This window comes from Mauremys mutica, chromosome 16 (assembly GCF_020497125.1).
Source record: "Mauremys mutica isolate MM-2020 ecotype Southern chromosome 16, ASM2049712v1, whole genome shotgun sequence".
Taxonomy (NCBI): domain Eukaryota; kingdom Metazoa; phylum Chordata; order Testudines; family Geoemydidae; genus Mauremys; species Mauremys mutica.
In genome coordinates, this window is record NC_059087.1 from 16,788,706 (window position 1) to 16,812,354 (window position 23,649).

Sequence of the window (23,649 nt, forward strand, 5' to 3'; positions counted from 1 at the left end):
CAGTGGAAGTAGGGAAGCTAAATTCCCTTCCAATGCCTGGAAAATTTAATTGTAATATGAAATTGGCAGGCACCAGCAGTTAATTTTTTCAGTGTATAGGATCAAGAAAAGAGAGATTTCCTGTCTCAAGGAGCTTACAGTCCAAGGAATTGTCTTCACTGAATTGTTAGTTCAAGTTAGTATATTTGAGGAGCTGCATTTCAGCTAGCTTAGCTCAAAGAAGAGCGGCCACACTGCAAAAAGTGACTTAAGCCAGTGGTCTCCAAACTTTTTTGATCGCGCACACCTGTCGGTAAAAAGTTTTTGAGCTCGCACCCCCTGCCGCACCGGCTCTACCATTTTTGCCAAATTTAAAAAAAACCAACTGCTCAGACTCCTGCCTGAATTGCTGAAGTGGGGGGGGGGGATAAGCGCTCCTCCTGCAATGCAACCCACTGACTTAAGCTATGCTCAAGTACCTCCCTGTACACTTGTCACAATATTGCTCCTTCCAACCTGTAGTGTAGTTCAGGAGAACGTTTGTCAGCTGTGGGCAGACAGATTGTAGTGTTTGCCCAGCAATTTATTACAGTGCACCGTTTCCATTGGTGGTGGTGGTCTGCACTCCAGTGGGAAGCCATGAATCCGATTCTAAACTATGAGCTTTGCAAAATGCTGATCTTCATACAACAGTCGTTTTGGACACACACGCACTATATTGGGTACAAGATGCAGTGAAGCAGCCTTTCAGCAGTGGCTTGTCACCCTGAGAAGGTGGTGACATGCTTTCCTGAGGCAAGCATGCAAGCTGCTTGCAGACATGATGGGGGAGTGGACACACATACTGCAGATGTTCAGAACATAAGAACGGCCATACTGGGTCAGACCAAATGTCCATCTAGCCCAGTATCCTGTCGTCTGACAGTGGGCAATACCTGTTCTGTTCATTCCTTCTAGGGTATCTGGCAATCATCAAGTGAACCATCTCCTGTCACCCATTCCCAGCTTCTGGCAAACAGAGGCTAGGACACCATCCCTGTCCATTCTGGCTAATAGCCATTGATGGACCTATCCTCCGTAAACTTACCTAGTTCTTTTTTGCACCTTGTTATAGTCCATGCCTTTACATCATCCTCTGGCAAGGAGTTCCTCAGGTTGACTGTGTGTTGTGTTGTGTGAAGAAATACTTCCTTTTGTTTGTTTTAAACCTGCTGCATATTAATTTCATTTGGTGACCCCTGGTTCTTGTGTTCTGGGAAGGAGTAAATAATACTTCCTTATTTACTTTCTCCTCACCAGTCATGATTTCATAGACCTCTGTCGTATCCCCCCTTAGTCGTCTCTTTTCCAAGCTGAAAAGTCCCAGTCTTATTAATCTCTCCTCATATGGAAGCCATTCCATACCCCTCAGCATTTTTGTTTGCCCTTTTCTGAACCTTTTCCACTTCCAGTATTTGATTGAGATGGGGCAACCACATCTGTGCAATGTCCCTGTGCAGGCCTGTGGTTCTGGACTATGATCACAAGCACTGAGTGAACGGTCTGGTAGCATGGTTGTAGCTTATGGTAGCATGTCAGGGAGGTGATGGCAGAAGACCAAGGCTGGGCCTGAACCTGGGCTGGGGCCCGGACCTGGCTGTTCACGCACCTGCTGGCCATAATACCCAGCATGTGTTTGAACATGTCCATTTGCTGCTGGTGCTCCTCACTTTTTGCTACTGGTGGTCCTGCTCTCTCCTGGGCAATGTGTTCAGCCACCACCTCCTCCCTCTCCAGCATCCTCTCAGCTGCAGCCTGGAATTGCCATTCCTGCTCTAGCACCTTCCTCTGTAGCTCAGAGAGGAGGTCCAATCTTTTGCCAAAGTCCCTACGCATCTCCATCAGAAGGTTCTCCCTTGTCCTCTTTCTGCTTCTCAGGTTCTGGCAGATGGGCCTATAAAGGAAACAAACAGTATGTTGTTTTGCTTTTCTTTTTTTCTTTTGCTCATGACAGAAACATTACTTCCCCTTGACTTTGCATCACAGCTAGGCAAAAGTTGCAACTTTTTTCTCAGTGGCATCTGCTCCCTTCCATAACCCAACTTTTCCCTCTGAAGCTGTAAGATTCCAGAGTTGCTGGCCATCTTAACAATGGCAAGTGCTTTGCATCTATTCTTAAACCTAAACCTTAAAAATGGTTTGGGGAGGTGTAGGAGGGGGCAGCCTGGGGCAGCAGAACAGTACCAGTTATGTTCTTAACACTTTCGGGCTGCGGTGGATTTGGAAGATATTCGTTTGCTGGAGATTTCTCAGTGGAAGACACACCTCTGAAGCAAAATAATTGATATAGGTCATGAAGCTGTTTCGCCATCTTGTGACTGGTGCAAATTAATGACTGATAGTGAAGAGTGAGATACGAAGGAGGTTGTGCGAAGTTCACCCTGCCTAAAAGCTTGACACAAAGAGACCAGTTGGATACCCTGCTGTATGAGACGTTCTGCTGCAAAATTCCACAGGATTGGAGTCAAATTTGAGCCAACATAAAGAACTACATATAGAAGTAGACGAAGAACCTCCCCAGCATCTCCAAGCTCATCACCAGAAGCATGTTCCGAACAGACCAGGACACAGCAAGTCAAAGTGGTACCAGACCAAGAGATGCAAAACCTGCAAACATATCTCCACTGCTACAATGATCAACACCCCACACAATACACCTTTCAAGATTCAGGGGTCCTACATATAGCTGTCCCTTAGCCAGTGCACTAAATGCTGCACTCTTGAATGAACTCACTCAGGAAAATGATAAAAGACCTGTGGGTGAACACTTTTTTCCACTAAGTGATCACTCTATATCTGATCTATCAGTCCTTATCCTCCAAGAAAATCTGCACAACGCTCTCAAATGATGAGCCTGGGAGCTTAAATTCATATTATTGCTGGACACTAAAAATCATGGTCTTAATAAAGAGACTGGATTTATGGCTTATTACAACAATCTGTAACCCAGTAACACTCTGTTTTTTCTCTATGACTAAGGAGTTTTAATGGACAAGTTCACCTTGAATGGTCCATTAGAATATGTGCTAACTACTTATGCTAAACTCTCTGGTCGACCTTGTATTTAGGTCTGACACTCTGAGTACCTTTCCCAGACCTGAGGAAGAGCTCTGTGTAACTCAGATGCTTGTCTATTTCACCAACAGAACTTGGTCCAATAAGAAAACACTTTACTTCACCTACCTTGTCTCTCTAGAGAAGTAGAAGCATTCACCCAAGAGAGAAATGCCTAGGAGCACACACACACACTTCCGGGATTACAGGGTTGGGCTTCTTCTGTGTAGTAACTGGTATAAGTATTGTGAATGTAGCTGTGATACATGAGGTTTGAGCTGCAATTGAAGCCCAGAAGAATGAACTGATCAAACTTCCTATAACCATCTAATTCAGTTTTCATTCAGAGTTAATAATTTGCAGGTTTGTGGTCCATGCTTTTCAGACACTAGGCAAAGAAGATTCCATGGTTTGTCAGACTTTCTCCAGCGGATCCTCTTTTCATTACCAGAAAACTCCCCAGATTGATCCACATGTGTTGGGTTCCTCAAAAATGTAGAAAAAAGCAGCATAGATTTGACCTTTTATTGTAAAGGTTACGGTGCTAAATGTTGCTTTTGCATTGTTCTTTGTCAGGAATGTAAGTTCAGATGGCGCAGAAGCTCGGAGAAGACTAAGAGAGTGTGATGGCTTAGTGGATGCTCTCCTTCATGCTCTACAGTCTGCAGTTGGCAAGAAGGATACAGATAACAAGGTGATCTTGTGTATCACAGTTTGGATAAGAGTTTGCATTAGTTAAGGGGTCGAGCTCTGACTTCACTAGAAGCTGAGTTTTGTTTGCTCTTGCAAAATAGGCCTGCATTTGTCTAAGGACATTCTGGAATGATAATCGAGTGTCATAAATTGGGTCATCAGAATGATAACATTGTTAGCTTGTCTGATACGGGTAAGGCATATTGTGGGGGGAAGCAAGTGGAAAGATAATACTACAGTAAATGCAATAGCATTTTATTATTATAATTACTCTTCAGTTATTTTATGTTCATGCCCTAAGTCAAAATTGGGGCCCCGTTATGGTAGGCTCTGTATAAAATCTAGTTAAGGAGACAGTCCCTGCCCAAGAGAACTTAGTCTTGTTGAGACAATATTGTACATATTGTTCCGAGGCCAAATTCTGTTCTCATGCTGCTCCCACTGAAGTCAGCAAGTGTTGATTGCTCTCCAAGGGTACAACTTGGCCCATATGGTTTTACCACATCCCATGACATGAAAGTAACTTATGAGGCAGAAGGCCAAAAACCTTCATTTACTTGAGAAATCAGGGAATGTAGTAGAACTTTACAACTCTGAATGCTTTGTTGGTTATATAAAATGTCTTAGCTTTATATTTTTTTTTCAAACTAATGAGTCTGTCTGTATGAGACCTGCAGAAGAAAACTGCACTCGAAAGTTTTGTCACTTAATCACAGACCATTTTGTAAGTTGATTTTGAAACCACCTGATGTTTTCCTTTGCAACCTACAGAGAACTGTTAAGGATTAACTATTACTACAAGGTCTGCTTGTATTCCTACTGATTTCAATGCAAGCCTGAAGTTTGGGCCAGAGAAAGTTCAGCTAAATGGGTCTCTTGATGGGGCGGGGGGGGGGATGGTGTATCGGAAAAGGAAAATGTTTGATGATATAGTAACTTCCCAGTACATCTTTTATAGTCAAATCTATATTCTTTAAACAAGATCAGGCGGTGTCTTTGATCAGAGAGCCTGTGTCTTGCATAGGTGCTATTTATGAAGGGAGTTAAATTTAAAACATTGGTTTAATGCTTATTTGATCAAATCCACTTTGAAAACTTCATTCTTCCCTCAGGAAGAATTTTTATTTTCTTCCCCCATGTAAAAGTTTGCAGATATGAGGGTGTTTGTTTGTTTTTTCCCCAATTTAAATCTCTTCTGACAGTCCGTGGAGAACTGTGTGTGCATTATGCGAAACCTTTCATATCACGTCCACAAAGAGGTCCCAGGAGCCGACAAGTACCAAGAGCTGGATGCAAATCAGCCTACCAGCACAGGAGGCTCTCAGAAGAAGAAGAAAGAGGACGCTGGCTGCTTTGGAGGGAAGAAAGCTAAAGGTTTGTGTCATAGTGGTCTCATAAATAAGAGTGATTCTTGGAGTCACATTGCTGTGTATACCCCCTGATCCTGCAAGCAAGCTTGTGTAATTTTACTAACATAAGTAACTTCATTGGCACCAATGGGACTACTCACATAAGTAGAGTTATACAGTTGCATGTTTTCTAACTCTGTGATTCTATGCTTGCAGGATTGGGGCATTGTTGATCTTCCCTGTTCATTATTACTAACTATTTTAGGAACTGTTCTCTCATTGATATGTATGTGTAACATCCATTTAACAATAGTGGTTATGTGCACTGAAGTATGACCAGCTCCTTCATGTCCACTGCTGGCGAAGGCTGATGTTTTCAGCGTCTCATCATGTGCCAGTGTTGCCTCATGCATCAAAACCCCTGAAAGTTTCACATTAGTTCCATCCATCTTGCTCCACAGCATTTGCTGATTTATCTGGAAACGAGCCAAGTACACTCTAATTTCCATGCATGGTTGTCCTGTCTCTGCCTGTTTCATATTTTTTTAATCTATCACAGTTTTTTTAAAAAATAGCACAACGCCGTCACTCTTACATTCATTTAAATTGCAAATATGATTCTAGTAGCTTTTAATTGTCAGTCACTTTAGACCTGTTCTCTCCCTGTTGGGCACGAGTGTCACAAATACGTTGCATCTCAAGAGGGGATTAATAAAGTCTCAGTAAACCTCCTTTTTATCTTCCTTTCAAATACTGACACTCAACTTCTATAGTTCCTCATTAGTGTAGGAAATACAACTTCCAGACAATTCTCTCTTAAAGTTTCCAAGTTGGGCACCCAGTTCTTTGTTAGTGTGTACTCAGATTCCTATGGGTAGACAAATACTGTTTGGGGTCTTTTTATGCTGATAATTGGCCAGGTATGAAATTGCTCTAATTTGAGTGCACAAATTTGAGGGCCCTAACCTACAGTCCTAGGTTTAAAAATTTAGTCCTCCCACATATACTGAACTTAAATATCTGGTGTCAAGTTATTCTAGTTCTGTGTATTACAGCAGTTATTGTAGTATGTATCACAGTAACCACAGTCTGTCTTCAGCTTGACCTAATGTAATTTTAAATAAAAAAAAAAAAATAGGTCTTTAGCAATTGGAAAAACTCTTTGAGGAGGCAGAAAACATCACTTGCTTGGCCAGGACTTATACAGTGTATATGAGAAAAGGTAATATGATTTTCTTTACAAACAATTAACTTATGCTCACTTGAGCCGTCTGCTCTTTCCATTTGTGGATCCATATTATCCTGCCACTTGAGAGCAATGTCATTGGGGTGGAAGCATGTGAAAAATACATCTGATGGGTGAAATATATTCCCTGTGTAGAGAGAGAGCGAAAGCATGATGGCTGAGATCTAATGATTTTCGTCTTGATGAGTGAAGAGCCTGAGGACTTCTAAATGACTGCACTGCTCTTGTATGTCAGATGTCGATCCACTTCCCATAGGACACAGCCCTATACATATTCTCTGTCTGTATATGGTTTCTGAATTTATCAGCCACAAATTTGGGGGTTGTATTTTGGGGAAAGTTGGGGCCAAAATCATGAGGGACATTGAGGACAAACTGCCATTGACTTGAGTGAGAGATGCAGATACTTGGTGGCCACTCAATTTTGGCTCACAATGTTCAGCAGAAAATCCCAATTATTTTTCCTAAGCATGTTTTAGTCCTTTTTCCTATGCAGCTCTCAGCTGTAAAAATTCATGTTGTTTTCTAGGATGGAATTGACTAGTAGCAATGCAGAGCTCCCAGCTGGTGATGTGCAGATCAGAAGGGTTGAGAGGGACAAGCAGGCTTAGTATTAAAATCCATTAGTAAGTCTGCTTTTAAAAACATGTAAATTTCTATGAAAATCTAGACTAAAAATTCCTTACTCTTCTCGGTCTAGCACTTGAAAATAGATTTTTTTATTTTTTTTTTAAATCTTGTGATGTTTTGTTATTTTATTTCATGGTCATTGATCATAGCATTTCAAACATCTCTGCAGAGGGCTAGTCTGCCTCCTTTCCCCCACTACCTTCAGCATTTTTGGAAATAACTAAAAAGGAAAAGAATCTTCAGGGGAAAAAACACTCTTTCAGCAGGAACAAGAGGGAAGGGGAAAGTGTTTTTATTAGTGAGAGTTAGGGCAGGTTTGTTTCTGTGCTGTGAAATTCTGCCTCTTTGTGATTGTTCCTTTGTATCTTCTTCCTTCCTGTAAACTTTTGTTTTTCCTTTACTGCTTTTCTGGTAATTAGAGGAGTGGTTCAATCAAGGTGAGTCCTTCCAGTACACTCTTTCCAACGTTGCCATAATCTCCTTCCTTTCTCCTTTTACATGCAAGGATTAGAGGTGGCACAGTGACCTCACTGACCCAACACCTGCAATACAGGGGTTAGCTCTGTGTTTCCCTGATGCTCATTTCTGCTGCTGACACTTGAAGATCTCTTAGGTACACGCAAAGTGCCCATCTGATGAAGGGGCTATTTCCAGTCTTGTTGGTGCTATTTGGAAGGGGTCACATTCAGGAAAGAATACAGGGCCATATTCATCCAAAGTGTAAGCCCACTAAGTGCATGGAATTGCACGTGGGAATTTGGCCCTATATTCATGTGCTAAGGGATCAGGTAAATGCATATGGCCAAATTTTTCTCACCAAGGCTAGTGAGAGACGTAGTCTAGTGGTCTGAATGTGTGAGTGGGCGCCAGAAATCCCTGTTCTAATCCCAGCTCTTTACTAACTCCATTTGTCATCCTAGGCAAATCACTTAACCTACCTGAGCATCTGTTTCCCCTGCAGAATGAGGATAATGCTTCCCTCCCTCACCTGGTAGTTTTGAGGCTTCATTAGTTCATACAGTGGCTTGAAGATGAAAAGTGCTGTTCTGTTTATTGCCATTGATTTGATGGTGGCTGCTGGGATGGGTTTCAGGTGATGACGAGTGATAGTTGCTGCTGGCGCAATGGACTGAAGAGGGTTAGGGTGAAAAGCCAATGGTGGTCTGCAGTGTCATTAGGGAGACCTCACTTTCTAGCTTCCCACTAATCAGGCCCTGGAACAGGAGTGTTGCTAAGGTGGAACTCAGCCCCTGGGAGGAGCAAATACCTCATGTCACTTAACTGGGCATTTTTCTAGCTGATGAATTAGCAGCATGTTATTAACTGGCCCTTATGGGGCTCTTTCCCTTTCAGTTCTTCTCGCCCAGAAAGATGCTGGCTGGGGATTTTGTCCTTGAGGGAAGTGTGGTGTAAAATGGAAGGGGGACATGGGATGTCCTTTGGGCTTTTTCAGGGACGCATAGAACTGTTGTGGGAAGCACACTGAAATATTAGTCGTAAATAACACAGGGTCACATCCTGAAGTCCTCACCAACTTTTTAGAAAGCATTTGATCCAGTAAGGATGACAGTACGTGAGCCAGAGTAATGTTTTTGATAAGTCCTTATGTGAAGGAAGAAACTTTAATTTCACGGTTTACATGATTTATAATCATACATTACACAAGCAACTTTCCTGCCAGGCTGCTTTCCCACACCAAAACACTGTGTCAGCTACTATAGCCCAGCCCCATAAAACAGGCCTCTCAGCAGCTGTATTAAAAGCTGCCTGTCTTTTGGCGAGGTTCTGAGCAGGGCTTCAGATCTGACAATATCTTCTTCTGCGTGCCAGGGGTAGGAAGGGAAAAAAATCTATAAGCAGAAACTTTGCTCTTTAAAACGTATTGGTGTCATCTGCCGGTGGAATCATTAAGAATCACTATGCTCCATGACTGTCACTGCAGGAATGGCTGAATTTGTCAGGGGCTTAGGGCTGAACTTTTGTAGGACCAGGCTGATCTTACAGTGTAAGTTTTGCGTGACATCAGTTGGGGAAGAGATTCATGTCACCCAATTTTGCAATTATGATAAAATTATGAATGGATTTTAAAATAGGTAAATTTAATCCATTTTTACAAGTGCTCGTCCTCTCATGTGGGTGCTGCCGAAACCAGTTTAAACCAATACAACTCAATGGTTCAAAAAAGGCCATAATTGTATGAATCTTCCCATCCTCACGCAGACTTCTCTTGGCTCCTCCCCTACATCACAGATTTCTCCTTCCTAATCCACTCCTCCCACAGGAAAAACCCTGGGAATTTAGATGCCTTGCAACATGATTTGCAGTTTCCTAACCCTGGTACTTGGTGGACCAGCATGGAAAAGTACTCACTGAGGACTCTCCTCACTGAGAAAATAATGCTTTCCCTTTAAACTGCCATCTGATTACAACTGCTGTCCTATCACATGAGAAGAGAAGCTGTTTCTCATGTGGCCATGAGGCAAACCACTGAGGGCTTCGTAGGTGAAAGCCAGCACCTAATACCTTGCCAGAAATTGAATGGCAGTCAATGAGGATCACAGAGGACAGGTAGAATGCTTTTGCTGTGTGAAATACTGCTTAATAAACAGGCAGTTGCACTCTGCAGCCTAAAATAGGCTCTGTGTCACCTGCGTAAACTGGGTCTTCAGAGATTATGCACAAGAGTATCTGGTTTGAATTTAATTAACAATTCAATTGATGATGCACAAGGAGGAGAGGAATTGAGCTCATTTTCTTACCATGCTAACTCAGCAGGGCTAACAGGAATAACAAAACCAAACCGTATTTTGAAGTAAATAGATAGGGCTTTGAACAGATCTGTTCAGTAAGGTGCCGCTTTTAACAAGCTTATTTTCAGAGTAAAACTGCCCTGAGTTTGAAACTTGCCAGTGATAGGAACACAAAAGTAAATGGCCTGTGGTAAAATTATTACCCAAACTAAATTCTGTACATAAAATGGATGCAAGTTCCTCTGCCTTCAGTTAGAGCTTTTCTTTTCCCAACACTATAATTTTAAGCCACCCTCCCTTCATTGTCCCTCTTTCCCTCTGTCGTGGGATTTTTCTTAGCTCCGAGCAGTGACAACCAGAGCAGGGTTTTCAGCTGAACAGCCAGGTTCAACTGTCACCATAAAAAGTAGCATCCTATCATAATGCCTGACATTTGGTCTTCCTCCGTGTGTCACTAGCTCCCCAAGCAACGTAGGACTGAGTTTTTGCATGGCCCAAGAATTGGAGTGAGGGTTTACGGCTATCACTAATTCCCATCCCTCATTTTAGAAAAGAGATTTTCCAAAAGGAATGGAACAAAATGTGGTGGTCTGAACTTTTGGCAGATAAGAAAACTGGACTTTATGGTCTGGTACAACTAAGAAAACCTACTTTTCAAACCAACAAAGATTTAGATGCATGTTTCCAGTGTCTGATACAGAACAGAAGGGGTAGCCAGATGCAATGATGTAGGGGCAAACCGTAGTTTGTCAAGAGAAAATTGGTCGGCAATTGTCATGTTGGTAAATGTTTTTGTTTTTTTTTAAGGGACTGGTCCAGTTACATTGAAGTAAATTGAAGGGCTCCCACTGACTCCAGTGGAAGGTGAAACATGCCCTAAATGGTTTGGGAGCTTTTAGTTTATTTTGGAGCCAAAAATATTGACAAGCTAGTGATGCTTCTTGCATTTCAGACTCGTCTTTCCCATCTCATGACCAAGTCCTACAACACAGCCAGATTGCTCACTACCTTATATTTTCAAGTGCTTTGTCCTGTATATTATAAATGTCTCAAGTGATGCAGCTTCCAACCATTCATGTGGGAGATTATTCTGCAGTCCAGTAGATGCACTGCTAGCTTGCTTAAATTGTGGTGTTCCGAGCTTCATCCCATTGCTCCTAGTTAAACTGCTTTGTACCATCCTAAATAATTCCTTTCCCATCTTGATTATTATGCATTGTGAAAAGTAATTATGCGATTATCCCCACACTTAGCTGTCAACCAGAGCTAAACTGTAAATATTGTAATATTTCCTCATAAGTCCGCCAGCCTTTTGCTCTTCCTTTAAAGTCTCTCTCTCTCTCCAATCTGTCAATGCTTTTCTATGGTAAGGAGCCCTGAAGTCAACACAATATCAAGGCCTGGTTGCCCCAGAGCAGACTGTTTCCTCCCTCCCTTCCTCTTAGTAGGAGAAAAATGGTGAAAATTAAACCATCCTTCCCTACCTTGCTATTTTTGGAACAAATTGATAAACTAAACAATACTAAGTCACCAGGACCAGATGGTATTCAGTCAAGAGTTCTGAAGGAATTCAGATATGAAACTGCAGAACTATTAACAGTGGTACGTAACCAATTGCTTAAATCAGTTTCTGTACCAGATGTCTAGAGGATAGTTAATGTGATACCAATTTTAAAAAAGGCTCCAGAGGTGACCCTGGCTATTATAGGCCAGTAGTAAGCACAACGTCTGTACCAGGTAAAGTGGTTGAAACTATAGTAAAGAACAGAATTATCAGACACACAGAAGAATGCAGTGTGTTGGGGAAGAGTCAACACAGCTTTTGTAAAGGAAAATCATGCCTCTCTAATCTATTAGAATTCTTTTGAGGAGTCAACAAATGTGGACAAGGCTGATCCAGTAGATATTGTGTACTTGGACTTTCTGAAAGCCTTTGACAAGGTCCCTCACCGAAGGCTCTTAAGCAAAGTAAGCAGTCATGGGATAAGAAGGAAGGTCTTCTCATGGATCAGTAACTGGTTAAAAGACAGGAAACAAAGGAATAGATGGTCAGTTTTCAGAATGCAGAGAGGTAAATAGCTGTGTCTGCCAGGGATCTATACTGGGACCAGTGCTGTTCAACATATTTATAAATTGTCTGGAAAAAGGGGTAAACAGGTGGCAAAATCTGCAGATGATACAGAAGTACTCAAGATAGTTAAACCCAAAGCAAACTGTGAAGAGTTGCAAAGAGATCTAACAAAACTGGGTGATTGGGCAACAAAATGGCAGATGAAATTCAATGCTGATAAATGCAAAGTAATGCACAGTGGAAAACATAATTGCAACTATACATACAGAATGATGGAGTCTAAATTACCTGTTACCACTCAAGACAGAGATCTTGGAGTCATTGTGGATAGTTCTCTGAAAACATCCGCTCAATGTGCAGTGGCAGACAAAAAAGCTAGCAATGTTAGGAGCCATTGTGAAAGGGATAGATAATGAGATAAATATTATAATACCCTGCAGTGGAACCTCTGAGTTACAAACACCTCAGGAATTGAGTGGTTTTTAACTGACCAAAATGTTATGGTTTGTTCTTTCAAAAGTTTACAACTGAACATTGACTTAATACAGCTTTGAAACTTCACTATGCAGAAGAAGAATGCTGCTTTTAACTACCTTAATTTAAATGACACAAGCACAGAAATTTTCCTTACCGTGTCAAATCTTTTTTAAACTTTGTTTATTTTTTTTAGCAGTTTGTTTTACACAGTACTGCACTGTATTTGCTTGCTTTGTGTGTCTGTCCTGTCTGTCTGTCGTCGTCTGCTGCTGCTGCCTGATTGCATACTTCTGGTTCCAAATGAGGTGTGTGGTTGACCAGTCAGTACGTAACTCTGAGGTTCTACTGTATATAAATCCTTGGTATATCCACACCTTGACTACTGTGTGCAGTTCTGATCATCCCCTCTCAAAAAAGATACATTAGAATTGGAAAAAGTACAGAGCAGAGCAACAAAAATGATATGGGGATGAATCAGCTTCCATATGAGGAGAGATTAAAAAGACTGGGACTGTTCAGCTTGGAAAGGGAGAATGTGACAGAGATCTATAAAATTATGAATGGTGTGGAGAAACTGAATAAGGAAATGTTTTATGTGAAGGGAAAAATAACAAGAACGAGGGGTCACTCAATGAAATTAATAGACAGCAGGTTTAAAATCAACACAAGGAAGTACTTCACACAACGCACAATCAGCCTGTGGAACTCGTTGCCAGGGGATGTTGTGAAGGCCAAAACTGTAGCTGGGTTCAAAAAAGAATCCGGTAAGTTCATGAAGGATAGATCCATCAATGGCTATTCGGGTGTTCTAAGCTTCTGATTGCCAGAGGCTGGGACTGGATGATGGGGGGATGGATCACTGATAATTTCCCTGTTCTGTTTATTTCCTCTGAAGCACTTGTCACTAGCCACAATCGGAAGACAGGATACTGGGCTACATGGACCATTGGTCTGACTCTGTATGGCCATTCTTATGTTCTATTTTCAGAGCCCTGAATTCAAAGCCTGAATTCATGCATGCACCAGCAAGCCCATTTTTACATGGGTTTTGTCAAAATGTCCAGTGTGCTACCTTCTGCTAAATTAAACTTCCTTTAAATTAAAGTTAAGGTAATGGTATGAATCTGATCATGTCCCTTAGCTAAGTGTTTAAAGCACAAAATCATTTCTTTTGGTTTCTAATAAGCAGCCAAAATTACATTGTGTTGATTGAAGGGCAGTTTAAGGTTATTTGCCATCCTCTTTGCGATATATTAAATCCAGGCCTTCCTGCAGAACCATTTAAGCGAATAGCACTAAAAAGGGGACCCATTCTGTTTCTCTCTGCACCTCATCCTTGTTCCAATATATAGCTGTTCACAGTGAATCTAGTAGTCAAGATATATCTTCTACTGAAAAACAGACAAAAAGCCTCGTGCAGCTGGAAGATACGAGGCAAGAATTTTTGTCTACATTGTTTCTAAGGGCAGAATACACTGGATTTATGAGGTGAGGAAAATAACTTGACAATGAAGCTAAATGGTCTGAATTTCAGAGGAGCTGAGCCACCCACAAGACTCACTGAATTGAAGGAAACTGCAGATAGTCAGAACCTTTGTAAATCAAGCCAGGAGGTGTGCAGTTTTGTACCTAAATTGCTCATACAGACACAATGGCTACACGTGCGGATTGAAGGCTGAATATGTACAAATACAGGTGATATTCTGGTCCTGTTAGCACCTTTCATACTGTAGATGCACAGTACAGTAACTGTTCTGTCCATCCACTGAAACCCTTTGTCATTTATTGTCCTATTTTATGTACAGGAAAGAAAAATGGAGATCTGGACAGGAACTTTGATACACTTGATTTGCCCAAGCGGTCCGAAGCAGCAAAAGGTAATGCACTAATCTGGGTATGTGCTCTTGAAAATAAGGAAAGCGGGAGGTGGGGATTTTTAAAGGGACTTGCAAAATGAGCAAGATACAGTGCTTATACCTTGTACTCAGTTGAAATAATAGATGCATGTCAGTGTGCTGCTTCTCTTCCCATGTACAATACTCGACTACTCGTTTTGTGAATGGATCCCATGTTTTTTCACTGGATGGAAGCACTTTCACCCAACCCTAGGCTTAATCTGCCCCCATTATTGCCTGTGGCCAGTTTAATCAATAGAAACCTACATAAGAACGGCCATACTGGGTTGGACCAAAGGTCTGTCTAGCCCAGTATCCTGCTATCTGACAGTGGCCAATGCCAGGTGTCCCAAACGGAATGAACAGAGCAGGTAATCCATTCCCTGTTGCTCATTCCTAGCCTATTTTTGCCAGAAGCTGGGAATGGGCAACGGGATGGATCACTTGTTGATTTCCTCTTTTGCTCATTCCCACTGGGGCACCTGGCATTGGTCACTGCTGGAAGAAAGGATTCTGGGCTAGATGGACCTTTGGTCTGACCCAATCTGGCTGTTCTTATGTAGGTTTCTACTGATTATCTCCCATGGCCAGTTTAATGAAGGCAAATTAAGCCTAGGGTTGAGTGAAAGTTCCTCCATCCAGGGACAAAACATGGGATCCACTCTCAATTTTGCACTTTCTCCACAATAGACACAAGCATAGGGTGTTGGGTAGAGCAGAAGACATAGGAAGTTATTTACAAGAGCTCTCCTCTTCCCTTCTGTGCTTCCCTCGCAATCCGCTTTTCACTGTCAGCTTTACAGTTCACTATTAGTTCAGGTCTTTTGGGGGTTTTATGTCATCCACTGCTGGTTGACTTTCCCCTGATAATGGTAATTTTGCCTGCTGCAGTCAGCAGCCCCTGTAGCTTTTCAGGGCATCCAGAGACTGGTGGTCCAGAGGGAGATTTTGATGGATTGTGCTCTGGTTTTCTTTGGCATTGTGTGTGTATTTCAGCTGTTGGGAGAAGTGAAATCTCTTCATAAACATTTGGTGCATAGTACTCTTTTCAGCAGTAATTTAGGGGATAATTTGGGGATCTCCTGTGATTTTTACTGCATACTGCCATTTTTTGCAAATCTCAAGCTTTCATTTAAAATAAAAATGTTTGTTTCCATTGCAAAGATACAGCCTTTGCCATGCAAACTGATGCAGTGCTGCCCTGTAAACTCTGCCCTGCAGAAAACTCTCTTCCGTGAGCACCATTCACCTAAATGACATGTGACTGCCAAGATCTAAGTGGGTCTAAATGAAAAAAAATTAATACACACAAGCATTTTTCTCATTTTTCTTTATTTAAAAAAGGAAAAGGGAAAAAAGCTAAGGAAAATGAATTTAAAAAAATGTTAGCTCACCCACATTGCACGTATAGTTTATACTGTGGATAGGGAGGCAATGTGGCCTAGTGGATAGAGCACCAAATTGCGACTCAGAATACCTGGATTCTATTGCCAGCTCTACCATTGACCTGCTGCGTGACCTGAGCAAGTCACATCTCCTCTCTGTGCCCGGTTTTCCCATCTGTAAAATGGGGATACTGCTACTGACCTCCTTTGTGAAGCACCTTGAGAGCTATTGAAGCACCATATAAGATTAAGTTGGTGTTGTATATAGTTAAACACTTAAATTTTTAACTAGGAATCAAGTACTTTATGGGCAATGAGTTGTTTATGAACTGACATATTGGCCTCAGTCTGTAAACTGGTTTATATATAGACACAGGTTGCCTCTCTTTGCTAAGGAAACTGTGGTTGTATCTTGCTAGACTTGTGCTTCAGTACCAGTTTTGATCTGGGTCTAATCATGCAAGATACTCAGCGCTCCTGGAAGATGCAAGGAGCCTTCACACATGAACTGATTCAGGTTTGGGCCCATGGTTAAGTTGCAGAGCAGGGAGGCCTTTTAAGGATAAAAAATTTAGGCTGGGCCTGAAATATGTTCTAGGTGGTTTTTAAGTGCTTAAATGAGCACTTTACTTTTTGGACAAATGGGCTTGATAACTACTTGTTAGAGGATTGAGAAATCCAAAGTAAAAAAGGAAAGTAGAACGAACGTTACATGTATGGCATAAGGCAGGCCTCGGCCCTTTAATTTACTGCTAAATGTGGTTGCAGTGTGGGTGCCAGGCAGAGAAAAATGGACACAAAAGATTTCTATAGAGAAATGCATCTTGTGCAAACATTCTATTTTCTTTAAAAAAAAAAAAAAAAAAAAGTGCTGTGGGTGGACTTTGCTGACAACAATGTTTCATGGATGTGCCTGCTGGGAGTCACGACTATGTCTTGTTGCCTGTGCAGTGTTGTAGCTGTGTTGGTCCCAGGATATTAGAGAAACAAGATGGGTGAGGTAATATCTTTTATTGGACCAACTTCTGTCCAATAAAAGATATTACCTCACCCACCTTGTCTCCCTAATCTCCTTGCCTACGCAGCGAGGCTGCTAAGATTGTGGCTGCTAAGATTAAATGTTGTTCAAGAGGTTTTCTTTGATGATTTTGAGGAACCCAAATTTAATCTATATGGATAATGCTAGTCTGACTACATATCACATACTAGATTAGGTCAAAAGATTAATCCCATCAGCATTTTGATGGATGATACCTCTTGGGGAAACAAGGGACATGAAAAAACCATTTACTGAAGTGTACTTGAGGAGGAAAAACAAATTAATGTTTATGACCCCTCCCCCCAAGAAGTTTCCTGCAAAACAGCCAGTTTACCCGATAGTTCCTGGGTCCTGGCAGTTCTAACAAGATTGCTGCTGTTTTGAATTGTTCAGAAAGATAAGCAAAATAAAATTGCAGTTTCAAAACAGTTTAACAGCTCAGGTCAGATCTGGGCCATGGAGCATAATTGACTCTGATGAAATCAGCTTTCAGCTGAGGCAGAATCTCATTTTGAAGGTTGAAAAATCATGCAAGTTTTAATGATCAAATGCATTTGGTTTGAGTGACACAAGGAAGTGCTTTTTCAAAAACTAACAATTATAGATTAATCTGTTTCATGTATTATTAAAGCCATATTAAAGTGAGTTGTCTGTGGGAATCTTTATGTGAGCAAACGAAACTACAATAGCTAATCAGAGCTGTTCATGCAGAGCAGCAAATGAACATTGCGGTAGTTAACAGACTATTGGGAGGCAGTGCTGTTAGGTTTTCTGAATCTTAAAGTCAATTTCCCTAGGGTTCATTGAGCAAGCTAAGGAGCAGCCTTAAAAACTGCTGGTCACGGTTCCCTTATAACAGGGGTTCTCAACTTTTTTCTTTCTAAGGCCCCCCACCCAACATGCTATAAAAATTCCACAGCCCAGCTGTGCCATAACAACTGGTTTTATGCATCTAAAAGCCAAGGCCAGCGTTAGGGGGTAGCAAGCAGAGCCATTGCCTGGGGCACCATGAAGCTAAGCTGCTCAGGCTTCTGCTTCAGCCCCATGCAGTGGGGCTTCGGCTTTCTGCCCTGGGCCCCAGCGAATCTAACACTGGTCCTGCTTGGCGGACCCCCTGAAACCTGCTCGCAGCCCCCCAGGGGACCCCAGACCCCTCGTTGAGAACCACTGCCTTATAGAAATGTGTCATAAATGTGATCATTGGGTTCAGTTGATCCAGTGTTCATGTTGGCTTTAAGAAACTGTGAACTAGAAAAGGAGCAGTTCTACCTGCAGATATCTCTAGAAAGTTAAATTGGTGTCCACAGGACCTTAATCACAAATCTCTGCCTAATGAACAGCTGTGTGTGTTTAAATGGAAATAGGCATAGGTTTTGGCACCTTTTCTTCAGTGTCCTATAAACAAGTTGGTGTATTTAAAAGAGGCTTTGGCTACACTTACATTTCAAAGCGCTGCCGCGGCAGCGCTTTGAAGCGCTAAGTGTAGTCAAAGCGCCAGCGCTGGGAGAAAGCTCTCCCAGCGCTGTCCGTACTCCACCTCCCTGTGGGGAATAACGGACAGCGCTGGGAGCCGTGCTCCCAGCGCTGGGGCTTTGACCACACTGGCGCTTTGCAGCGCCGCAATTTGCAGCGCTGGAGAGGGTGTGTTTTCACACCCTGCTGCAGCGCTGCAAATTTGTAAGTGTAGCCAAGAGAAGCAGGTTCGGGGTGACTGCCTGGCTTTGTTAGTGTATTCTGGGATAACTCATTTGGTTGCCATGTGGAATGGAACTGGTGATATGCAATTTTTCAAGCAAGGATCTAGTGTCTTAAAAATGTGAGCTGCTTTTTGCCAATGGCTGTTTGTTTTTAAATGCATATCAGACTAGCCTGAAAGGACAGAGTTTGCCTAGCCTTGGATCTCATTGAACATCTGTGACCTTTCCCTGCCACACTTCCAGCTTCAGGCTGCTTATTTGTGGATAAATCTGTTAACATGGTGTGGGACGGTGCACAGTGTTTTCAGAAATGGTCCCATCTAATAGAAAAAGTCTTCTGTGGTATTGCCCAGAGTGCTCTGCCCACAGTGGGAAAAGAAGACTAAAGAGCAGCTTTTCCCTGTTTCCTCTTCCTTGAAGGATGTGGCTCATCTTTCTGACAGGTGGGGTGGGGAGATAAGCTTCTGATGGCTGGAATGAGGAGATCCCGTGTGAGTCGGAAGGGAATGGGATAGAGTGCTAATGGGAAAACATGATTGTTAAACTGGGGCAGGTTGTGAGCAAAATGCCCATTTCTAGTCCATCGTTAGAAAAACGATGTTGCTAAAATCCTTCATCATTCTAAAGTAGGTTGACAAAAATTCGATTGGCTAATTGTCTCCTCTGCGGAATGTCCTCTTTGGCAGTGAATATCACAAATAATCCAAGTATTGATTTCTCCTGTGCAAAACTAAAAAAAAAAAAGTAAATACAGCACAGCATGGTGCCTTTGCTTTTAGAGCCCTTACTTCTACTGGTGTTAAGGTGAAAATAAACTGAGCAGACGGTAAAGAGGAGAACACAAGAAGTATGTGTGGGGGGGAGAATACAATGTCATTCTGTCAGTGAAGGCTGTAGTCAGAATAGCAGATTGATGAGGTAACCAAGTCTTTTCAAGAAATCTATTGATGGGCTTAAGCCCTCTGGAGTTGGTTTAAAGTTTGTGACACTTGTTGTCCTGGAGTGGTTAAGTCCTTAGAATGTCCATCTCCTGGGCAAGAGGCAAGGAAATCCTGTCCATTCGTTAAATGTCTCTGATTTGCTTTTCTATGCAGTCAAACCTGGTTAATACTAATTAAATTGAAAACTGCAAACTATCAGCTTTTAGATCATGTGTATAATGGCATAATATAGGTTGCTGTTAGATACTTGGATCTTGGAGATGGGCCCAGCTCAGGGGTTTGGCTCATCCCATTATGGAGACTGGAAGCGTTTGGACAAAAGAGGATTTGTTCAGGTCCATCTCTACCTGATACACGAACTAACGGATGAAATTGTTGTTCACTTATCTCTACTGTTCAAGAACAAGTCATGCCAAACAAACCTAATTTCCCTCTTTGACTGGGTTACTGGCCTAGTCAGTAGACATGATATATCTTGATTTTGACACATTCCCACATAAGTCTTATCAAATGTGATCTAGGTGAAATTGCTATAAGATGGGTACGTAACTGGCAGAAAGATGGTATTCAGAGTGCAGTAATTATCAATGGTTTGCTGTCAAACTGGGAGGATGTATCTAGTGGGGGGGTAGTCCCACAGGGATCTGTCCTGTGTCTGGTATTAGTCAAAATTTTCATTAATCACTTGGATAACAGAGTATGAAGAGTGTGCTTATACAATTTGTGAATTACACCAAGGTAGAAGGGGTAGCAAGCATTTTGGCAGAAAGGATTAGAATTTAAAATAGCCATGACAAATTGGAGAAGTGGTCTGACATCAACAGGATGAAATTCAATAAAGATAAGTGCAAAGAAAGGAAAAATCAAATTCTCAAATACAAAATGGGAAATAAATGGCTAGGCAGCAGTATTGCTGAGAAGGATTTGGTGGCTATAGTGGATAGCAAATTGAATATGAGTCAACAACGTGATGCAGTTGCAAAAAAGTCCAGTATCATTGTGGATGTAATAACAGGAGTGTCGGGTATCAGACACAGCAGGTAATTGTGCTGCTCTGCTCAGCACTAGTCTGAGGCCTGAGCTGGAGGACTGCGTTCAGTTCTGGGTACCACACTTTAAGAAAAATATAAACAAAGTGGAGAGAGTCCAGAGGAGAGAAATAAAAATAATAAAAGGTTTTGGACACCTGACTTGTGAGGAAAAGTTTTAAAAAAACCAAACAAACAAAAAAAACCCCCAAACTCTTGAGAAAAGACAACTGGGGGCGGGGGGGGGGACTGATACGTCTTCAGATATGTTATGGGCTGCTTATAAAGAGGACGGTGATCAATTGTTTTCCATATCCACGGGAGGTAGGACAAGAAGTAATGGGCTTAATCTGAAGCAAAGGAGATTTAGGTTAGATATTAGAAACAACTTTCCAGTGATAAGAGTAGTTAACCTCTGGAATAGGCTTCCAGAGTGGTCTCTGTCATTGGAATTTTTAAAGAACAGGTTAGATAAACACTTAGCGGGAATAATTTTAGGGGTACTTAATCCTGCTCAGCAAAGGGGCATAACCTAGATTGCCTCCTGAGGTCCAGTCCATCCATATGATTATTTTGTTCTTAATTGCAACAGTTGCCTATAGAGTAGGATGAAGGTATGTAACCTAGGTCCTGAAACTAAAGCTATTTAGGAATGGAACAAATCTGTAATGTCCTGTTAACAAGTCAGTGCTGCTGCAAGAAGCTGTTAGCGAAAATGCTGTGTGTATTTGAAAACTAGTTTAAATTTGTGCATGTGCTTTTACCCTGAAAGTTTATGGATATTGGTGGATGAGATTTTGGATCAATTTGCTAGCAGATGAATGTCTTCTCCATATATATCACAATGATCAGTTGCTTTCTATCCAGTCTGATACTTTGAACAGATTTTCTGTTCCAGAAGGTGAGTGTTGAAACTGGCTAATAAATCTTGTGTTGCTGCCAATAAGCAACTGAATTTAGACTTCCTGGTAGTGTCAGGGTAATGATTCTAAGCTAGTATATTACAAAAATGCTAATAATTTCTCTTTGACTAAAGGTGTTTGTGTGCAGTGAAAGAGGGAGAAAGTTCACTAACAGTTTTATCTTGATTATGGGTTTGTGAATAAGATTAGCCACTGCTCTAGCACTTACTGTCACTTTCGTTTGATTTCTTTAAAACCTTACGAGTTGATTCAAGTGTTCGTGTGCCCTTTTCTGACTCCTTTCAATCATTAGTTTTGACTGCAGTGTTGTGAATAAATGACTGACTGACTGATAATGGTACTATCCCCACATCTCCTCCTCCTGCCAGTGGAAATTGTAAGGCAAGTTCTTCTCAGTCCCTCAGCATGAGAACATGTAACATGTTATTACATTAACATCTTCTAAGTATTAGGCACATGAAATTGAGAATTCCAATCAGAATTATTAAGTATCTCGTATTTCTGTTGCTTTTCTAAGTACAATGTTCATTTTAGTCCCCTGTGTTCATAATTTACAAAGCTGTGAAAGACGGGCTCATCTGTCTTCCAGTATCTTGAATCAGAGAACCTTTATTACCTTGGATAGGAGAATCCTCTGTGTGGCATTCCCTTGATAAACTTTTTTTCCAACCTGATACATTTAAATTCTCATCTCTCCTCATGTGCCAGGAATTTAGAATGTGGGAACCAGTTGGTTTGTGCTTCATTACTCAAAACCCATTCAGTTAACCCATTGATTGTAATTTAAAAGTTGGTTGATTTATTCTGGATTGGTTTTTTTACTTTTCATCCCTTGCTTCCATTGACCCCCGGTTTCTTCACCACTGGTTTGAAATGTGGCAATGAATTGTTGTTTGGCCCGAGCTTGGGGTATGGAGTGCCATTCCGATGGAAACTTTATTTAGTTTGCAGACCTTTCAGAATCTCTAAAAATAATTACATATGTCATGAAACATAAATATGACTGAAACTGTTCTAAAGAGTCCAGAGGAGTGTAGACTACCATGTGGGGGTCCCACTCCATTAGCTGCATTCCAAACAAATTATGGGTCTAAGCCCCATTGAATTAAATGGGTTTTACATCAGGCCCTATATTAGTTTGAAGAGAATATCTAAGTGATTTGGTTGGCACTATTACCTGTGTGTTCACCTTCTGTTTTCATGTATGGGAACAGACACACCAAGCTCTCATTAGCAATAAAGGCTAGGCAAAACTGATTTTTTTTAATAATTTTTTTGCCAGTTGATTTCACGTGATTTTCTGTCCTCGAATTTCCACCTCCTCACCATGGCCAAACAACATGTAAAAATATGTCAAATCATAAAACGGTTAATGATGTACTAACTAAAAAAGGTGCTGAGTTTGGACATGTAACTATAATATCTCCATTGACAGAAGACCCTATCAGGCCAGACGTTCCTGCATAGCTCTTCAAGGGATGGCATGCGACTTATTTCCCCCTTGGAGTTTAGTGAGTGGACCACCCTCCTTCCCAGTGTCTTTGGGAGGCCACTGGACAGAGCTATAGCTCCATCTCAAATGATGGGACTCTTTCCCCGACACAGCATCAGGGAGGAGTATGCAAATTACAGCTGCTCCAACTGAATGAGTCTTAAATAGAGTCTATTCACCCTCAGCCAATCAAGGAGCCAGGACCAATACCATGTGACTTATTGGACTCATTGCAAGCAGCCCAGTTCAAAATTCAAAAAAGCGCCACAAAAATTTGTTGTAACCCACGTTAACATAATGTGGCACTTACACACACACCCCCTTAGTGGCAAATGACTCCCATACCTTTTACCTGAGGCAGGTACCAGCCACGCTGTTAGCAGGAATTAAGTTGGTCACAAATTGTTCAGTCACCTTGATCTCACATTCTGTTCACATTATGAACAAAATGTCATAAATAAGTCAGTTGCATAGAATTGTTCCACTTGCACAAACTTTTCATGAACTCAGAGCCAGGCAAATGTTGATGATCAGTTTCTTCTGTAACCAATATTTTGTCCAGCTCTATCAGTAGTCACCAGCGATGTGTCCACTTGCATGCTGAGAAGATGCTTCTCTATTCTCTGCCTTAACTAATACTCCTACTTGTCTCCCAAGCCACCTACCTGCAAAAATAATGCTGTATTTTTTCTGAGTTGAATGTTTTGTGACCCTTGCTTGGGTGATGGCAAAGGGACAGAGAGAAATCACAGCAGAAAAAGTTGCTTGAGTATGTGTGGAAGGATCAGCTGCTTAGTAGGAATTTATTGAATCTATTGAAACAAGCATTCTTCTTATAGCCATGAAATCGAAATTCACCATTACCATGTAATAGGGTAACTGTATGTTGCAAATAGTTGTCCTCAGCACTATTATTTTCCTTTCCATTCAGAGTGTATTCTGACATAAATGGATTTTAAAA

The 23,649-nt window shown here is 41.5% G+C and overlaps 1 protein-coding gene across 5 annotated transcripts in view; it reads left to right on the forward strand.

Moving 5' to 3' along the window:
• The window catches only part of ARVCF (ARVCF delta catenin family member), a 226,662-nt gene that overhangs the window by 137,697 nt on the left and 65,316 nt on the right, over window positions 1-23,649 (forward strand). For all 5 annotated transcript variants that reach the window (XM_044989922.1, XM_044989923.1, XM_044989920.1 and 2 more), the window contains exons 6-8: window positions 3,649-3,766; window positions 4,968-5,139; window positions 14,094-14,165. In XM_044989922.1, coding sequence (XP_044845857.1) covers window positions 3,649-3,766; window positions 4,968-5,139; window positions 14,094-14,165 — 362 coding nt within the window. The remainder of the gene's footprint in view (window positions 1-3,648; window positions 3,767-4,967; window positions 5,140-14,093; window positions 14,166-23,649) is intronic.